Raw genomic sequence first — 6918 nt, forward strand, 5'->3', positions numbered from 1 at the left:
TTAAAAAATTCATGGATATTTATACATAAATCAATTAATTTTAAAAACCCATTAAAAAATAGAGATTATTTATTAAATATAAAATTGAAGTTTTAATATTTTATTAAATTTATTTTTTAACGTTGAGAGAGGAGTAAAAAAAATAATAAAATAATAACGGTGGTGAGCGCAGATAGAAGAGAGCACATAAAAAAGCGTTTTTTTGAAATGTGAAGTGGCCGTTTGAGACCTTTTTTTTGAAATTTGTTTAACTTCGAAGAACCGTAGCGACACAAAGACACGGGAAGAGGGCTTCCTTCAATGCAATAAAAACAAGCAACCAAACCCATCTCTCACATTTTCAAAACCCCCACCCAAATCGGCGAACGACCAAGAGAATGACCGGCATTGTCATGGTCACTAGGGGCGGCGGCTGCGGCGGAGGCACCAAAATGGTCAAAGGAGGAGCCAAGGGCTCCTCCGTCAGTGATGACCAAAATCAGATCTCTTTGGTCGATGTTTTGCTCACGGCGTTGAGGAAATCGATGGTTTATTGCCGTGTTGATCGCCGGGAGGAGCTTATCTCCACTGTCCATCAGATGGAAATTGGATGGCCGACAAATGTTCGACATATTGCCCATGTCACTTTCGACCGCTTCAATGGTTTTTTGGGGCTTCCTGTCGAGTTTGAGGTTGAGATTCCCAGCTCTGTTCCTAGTGCCAGGTGAGGAATTTCCTCTGTTTTTTGGTTGTTTGGTTCTAAACTTAGCTATTTTGAGTTCATTTCTTTGTTGGGTTTCTTGTTTTATGTCCTCAATCTTGAGATTTTTACTTTGAAATGAGCTTATTTGTTTCTAAGGAGCTGAATCTTAGCTTTTTTAGTTCAAATGTTTTGTTGGGTTGTCATTTTTTGGGCTCAACTTGGAGCATTTTGGTTGGAAACTTGCCATATTTGCCTTTGTTAAGGGAGCTCATTTGCTAAAAAGACTTAACTCTTTGCTTATTCACTTCAAATGTTGGCTAATTTGAGCCTTTTTCTTGGCTTTTCAGTTTTAGAGTCTCTTCGTCCAAGTTTTTAGCCTTTTTTTTTTTTTTGGAGATGAATGGGTGGATTATAGCATGAAATAGTTTGGGTACTCTCGCATTGGTTGGGGAGGAGAAAGAAACACCCTTTACATGAAAACCTTTCCCTAGCAGAGATGCGTTTTAAAAACCTTAAAGTAAGTCCGAAAGGGAAAGTCCATAAAGGACAATATCTGCTAGCGGTGGACTTGAGTCTGTTACGTATGGAATTCGTTTTAACAACAATGTTCTTCCACTCAATTAAGACAACTTCCTGGGATTTAGAATGAACATTGAATAATGTCACGGACTATGACAATGCTCTGTCTTGGAGCTGTTCTTGCGGTGTGAGGGAGGAGCCTTTTGGTGATTAGTGGGGTCCCGACATCCCGACATCACGACATCATTTAGTTTACTCTGTTCTTAATGTTCAGCTGAATTATGAGCATATCTTAACTTTGCAGTGCCAGTGTGTTTGGGGTCTCTGCTGAATCAATGCAATGTTCTACTGATTCAAGAGGAAATAGTGTACCAAGAATACTCTTGCTAATGCAGGATCGCTTGTACCGTCAAGGAGGCCTTAAGGTATCGAATTGTCGTGTGTCGTGTCGTTAATGGCGCATTGCTAGCTATGTATATGATTTGTATGTTCATGTGTTTGCTGCAGGCTGAAGGGATTTTTCGGATAAACCCCGAAAACAGCCAAGAGGAGCAAGTAAGGGACAAGTTGAATAGAGGGATTATACCTCAAAACATTGATGTTCACTGCTTGGCTGGCCTAATCAAAGCTTGGTTTCGAGAGCTTCCGTCTGGAGTACTCGATGGACTCTCTCCTGAGGAAGTTCTGCAATGTAACACCGAAGAGGAGTCGGTCGAGCTCGTTAAGAAGTTAAAGCCAACCGAGGCTGCGTTGTTGAGTTGGGCTGTGGATCTTATGGCTGATGTTGTTGAGGAAGAAGATTGTAACAAAATGAATGCAAGGAATATTGCTATGGTTTTTGCTCCGAACATGACTCAGGTATAAACTGAGACAGCGCGTAATAGAAGCATAATATACGACTTTCATTTGTCACTTGTATGATGTTGTGTTTTTTGTTGGATAGATGTCTGATCCATTGACGGCTCTAATGCATGCTGTTCAAGTGATGAACTTACTCAAAACACTGATTATGAAAACGTTACGGGAGCGGGAAGAGGCTGCATCGGATGGATATTCGCCTATGTCGTCTCGTTCTTCTGATCGGCAAATGGATGAAGATTTCAATAGTCAGGAAGATATGGATACCGGAGACGAATCGGGAGGGCCGAACTCCGACATTGAGAATGATGTCAATGAAGATGGAGATGAAGATGAGGGATCATTAAGTGAGATTGAGGACTGCTTCTTGAGGAAATTGGATGATACCAAAAGCGAAACTCGAAGATCTTCAGCAAGACGAGAAGGCGATTTAGACGTAGATTTGAGTCCAAGAAGCTGCTCGGGATTGAACGTCGAGTTGAGTATCTCGTTCACCGATAGTAAAAACGAAAACTCGTGCCTTAGTAGTACAAGTGATGGAGAAGATTCCACGACGAGTTTGCACGAAGAGGAGGGACAAAGCATTCACAAAGAACTCGTCTCCATAGCATGTAAAAACTTCATTGATATTCATATGGATGACAAGATGAGGGAACCCGCTTCGTTGACATCCATGGTTGTTGCTTCTAACGACTCGGTGTAACAGCTCTCATCGATGACGACGACGACGATGATAGTATTTCGAGATATGGTTTCTTTGCAGTAGTTCAAAGTGATGCTTGCTTTTTTTTGTATCATAGCACGATGTTTAGCGAGAGGCTTTGACCGGAAAAAAAAAAATCGAAAGGATTGCTTGTTTGTGTGTTTTTGTGATTCCTAAAGTTTAGCTTCGAGCTGAACACGTTTAATTTGTTTCTTTTGTCATTGAAACGAACTTAACCTTGAAGATTCTCTAGTTGATTGGACTGTGTTATTCCTTTGATATGAAAAGGAAGATATTGTCCGTTTTGGCTCATTACGTATTGTTATTAGCCTCATGGTTTTAAAGCGCATCTATTACGGAGAGGTCCTTACCCTTAGAAGGAACGCTTCGTTCCCCTCTCCAACTGATGTAGGGTCTCACAACCACTCCCTTGGGGCTTAGTGTCCTCGCTAGCACACTGTTCGATGTCTGTCCTTGATACCATTTGTAACATCCCAAGCCCACCGTCAGCAGATATTGTCCGCTTTTACCTGTTACGTATTACTGTCAACCTCATGGTTTTAAAACACGTCTGTTACGAAAAGGTTTCTGTACCTTTAGAAGGAATGCGTTTCGTTCCCTTCTCCAGCCGACATGGGATCTCACAGTCCACCTCCCCTTAGAGGCTCAACGTCTTCACTGGTACACTGCCCGTTGTTCGGTTCTAATATTAATTATAATAGCCCAAGCCCACTGCTAGCAGATATTGTCTACTTTGACTCGTTACATGTCTCATCAGCCTCACGGTTTTAAAACACGCCTATTAGGGAGAAGTTTCCACAACACTCTCGTAAGGAATTATAAGGAATGTTTCGTTCCCTTCCCAACGCATGTGGGATTTCACAAGGCCAAAGTAGACATATCTACCAACAGTGGGTTTAGGCGGTTACAAGCTCGAGTCCAATTAGTTATTTGGTAAGATGAGCATAATCAAGACGATGATTAACCACATTAGAACGGAGACATCGCCACGATTCGTAAAGACTAATATCTGCTACGGCTTAGACAAATCTGAGATCATGGATTCAAAACAATGACAGCTACCTACCAACCGAACCGAACAAAATCATAGGACCAAGGAAGTTGCAGATTTTGATTTGAACTCTGTCTTTAAAAGTCACCATTTTTTTCTGAGTTCATTAAATGAACCCAGAAAACAAGGCAAGAACCCATTTCTTAATTTCATGTACATTTTCAACATCAAACAACAACAAACATTAAAGAACACAAAAAAAAAAAAAACCAAATTTGTTCTGTTATGAAGCCAAACAAGTCTCCCAAAACAACCTGTTTTTCTCCACCTCATTCAACATTTTGAACTCCTCAGCTGAATCAATAGAAGCACTTGACTCTGTCATGAATCCAATTGGCTTGCTTTCCACCTCCTCCTCATTCTCGTCATCGTCATCGTCATCGTCTTCATACGTCTGGACCTTGTTACGCATAGCAGGAGTTTCATCCGTGCAAGATTCAGCGTCGTTGAACTCCACCGAGACGGTCGAGCTTCCGTGGCCGACCAAGGAGTCGGCCTCGGAGTCGCCCGTCGCCTCGAAGAGCAATTGAGATGAAAAATCCTCAATGTGAGTGCCATATTGGTGAGGATGGAAGTTGAAGAAGAAAGGAGTTGAGAGCATAATGATGATCAAATGTGAAAAAAAAAAAAAAAATGAAATGAAGAAGAAAAGAGAAAGTTTGCTTAGTTTGCAATAATAAGAAATGCAGGGTGTGGTGTGGTGAGGCTTTTATAAGGCGAGGACTAAAATGTTAAAAAACATGGGCTGCCTTTGGGATTATAAATAATTTTGTGGGTCATTTTCTAAAGTTGGTGTAAATATTGGGGCTTTTTAAAAAATATGTGAATGGAATTGACAACTACATGCAAATATGGGCTTCTAGAAGGAATTGATGTCTTTGAAGAATTTTATTTTGAATTTTATTTTGTATCTCTAGAAGGAATAGAGAGGTCCAACCCAATTCCTACACATACCCAACCCTTTTCATTTTTATTATTATTATTTTTTTAATTTCTATTTTATTGGGTTCCGGGACGAGTGCCGCTAGCAGATGTTGTCCTCTTTGGGCTTTTCATTTCGGGTTTCCCCAAATCTTTAAAACGCGCCTGTTAGGAAAAAGTTTCCACACTCTTATAAATGGTGTTTTGTTCTTCTTCCCAACAAATATGGGACGTCACAAGCCACCCCATTTGGGGCCAACGTCCTTACTGACACCCCGTCTTGTGCCTACCCTCCTTCAGGGAACAACGAGAAGGCTGACACCTCGTTCGGTTTCTGGCTCTAGTATCATTTGTAACGCCCAAGACCACTGCTAGCAAATATTGGACTTTTTGTTTGAATTTATTTCTTACAAATAATTTGATATAAAAAAAAAACGTAATTATAATTCAATAGCATAATTAATTCTTAATTAAATTTGGAAGATTAAATAAACATCTTATTTATTACGATAAGTTAAGTTGATTTATTAAAGTGAAATCTTGCACGCAATCTGAGAAGGGTAATTTTGTAATTTGATAATGAAATTAAAAGAAAAGTCTTTATTTTTTTTTTCAGATAAAAGTTGAATTCATTTTTCAATTCTTTATTTGAATTTCTAATTCCAAAAATATAACTTTTTTTTTTCTTTTTTCTTTTTTTCTTTCTTTTCAACGCTTTTGACCGCCCTAAAATTTACCTTTTTTTCCATGAAAAAAATTAGAAAAAAGCACCAGAAAAATATAAATGAAAAAAATGCTGACTATTTTTTTTTTATAAAAAAAATTAATAATTAATGAATTTGAGCGTAATTGAGTTCGTCAGACATCAATAATGTTCTTTTATCCGAATAATTATTTCCATAAATTACGAAAATAAAAATTTTAAAAAATTTAGAGATATTATTGATTTATAATATCCACGATATTTTAATAGTTAGATTATTTTAAAAGAAAAAAATAAAAGATGACGCAATAAATAGAATTAAATTAAAAGTCATGGATGAAATTGAAATTGAAATTAAAGCTAAATTAGAGTGTTTTTTAAGATACAAAAGTGGTTCTCTAGTTTAGCAAAAGTCAAAAAGCAATTAGTCAGTATTTATTCAATAAATATTTTAAAAAATATATTTATTTTACGTTTAATTGGAAAATGAGCTGTCCGTCCCTAACGCTTTTAACTTTAACTGCTAACACCACCCTTTTTAATTATTACTTCTTTTAATATAAAATCATTACTTTTTTAAAACACATTATTTCTCTTTTTCTGTAACGGTTAATACATTATTAGTATTATTCCACCATTTTTTTTCTTTTTTTTATTTATTTAAAAAATGTGAAATAATTTTCTAAATTATTATTGAAATTTTAATCTAAAAAAAGTTGAAATAATACGAAAATAAGTGATCGGAGAACACAACTATATGAACACTAAACTCCATCAGTTCAATCGAGCTTTAATTCAAATCATAACAGTCAAGCTCATTGCTAGTAGATATTGTCTGTTTTGACATGCTACGTATTGCTGTTAGTCTCATAATTTTAAAACGCATATGTTGATGTGAGGCTTCCACGCCCTTATAAGGAATCTTTCGTTCTTTTCTCAAACCGATGTGGAGAAGAGAACGTTTGTTGATCCAAGTTCAATAACGTGTAGATCGATATAGCTGGATTCGAATCTCTGACCTCTTGATCAAAAATATATATTTTAATTAGTAAAATTATCGTAATTTTAATGTCTATTTTGGTGAGTTGAAATAAACAAAAATTAAAATTAAAATTAAAAGTGAAAAAAAAAATCAATTTTTTAATTAATTATCTTAATTTCCATATTCCAAATATGGTTTTAAGATAATTTACAAAAAAAAAAAAGGGAAAAAACAAATAAATAAAGAAATCCATGGTTTTTGACCTTTTTACACAGACACGGAGAAGGTAAGGCGGCAGAAAAGGGGCCCATTTTTGTCATTTTCATATAATCAAATACGTGTATCGCATGCACACGGCATATCATGCGGTCGCAGTCAGCTTCCCCATTGGATTGAGCAAAACTACACGTGGCAGAATCTGAACGGTGATGATGTCTAAGTCATTCAAGAAGCTCTTGCTTTTTACCAAAGCGCGTGC

General features: G+C 37.0%; 2 protein-coding genes across 2 annotated transcripts; one reads left to right on the top strand and one right to left on the bottom strand.

Moving 5' to 3' along the window:
• The first annotated feature begins 215 nt into the window (after positions 1–215).
• LOC111455798 (rho GTPase-activating protein 2) lies at positions 216–3042 on the top strand. The gene is made up of 4 exons (XM_023097412.1): positions 216–703; positions 1506–1626; positions 1709–2059; positions 2145–3042. Exons 1-4 carry the CDS (start codon positions 378–380, stop codon positions 2760–2762), a joined length of 1416 nt encoding a protein of 471 aa, XP_022953180.1. The 5' UTR covers positions 216–377; the 3' UTR covers positions 2763–3042.
• A 930-nt stretch (positions 3043–3972) lies between these two features.
• Positions 3973–4524, bottom strand: LOC111456367. The gene has a single exon (XM_023098201.1). It carries the CDS (start codon positions 4433–4435, stop codon positions 4058–4060), a length of 378 nt encoding a protein of 125 aa, XP_022953969.1. The 5' UTR covers positions 4436–4524; the 3' UTR covers positions 3973–4057.
• Between the last annotated feature and the right edge of the window lie 2394 nt (positions 4525–6918).

The sequence above is a fragment of the Cucurbita moschata genome, unplaced genomic scaffold (genome assembly GCF_002738365.1).
Source record: "Cucurbita moschata cultivar Rifu unplaced genomic scaffold, Cmos_1.0 Cmo_Scf00018, whole genome shotgun sequence".
NCBI classification, from domain to species: Eukaryota; Viridiplantae; Streptophyta; class Magnoliopsida; order Cucurbitales; family Cucurbitaceae; genus Cucurbita; species Cucurbita moschata.

Excerpts from the sequence above, each read along its gene's own strand:
- LOC111456367 (XM_023098201.1), bottom strand. The coding sequence starts at position 4,435 with ATGCTCTCAACTCCTTTCTTCTTCAACTTCCATCCTCACCAATATGGC.
- LOC111455798 (XM_023097412.1), top strand. The coding sequence starts at position 378 with ATGACCGGCATTGTCATGGTCACTAGGGGCGGCGGCTGCGGCGGAGGC. Across the intron at positions 1,627-1,708 it reads ACCGTCAAGGAGGCCTTAAG|GCTGAAGGGATTTTTCGGAT; the intron begins GTATCGAATTGT and ends TGTTTGCTGCAG. Across the intron at positions 2,060-2,144 it reads TTGCTCCGAACATGACTCAG|ATGTCTGATCCATTGACGGC; the intron begins GTATAAACTGAG and ends TTTGTTGGATAG.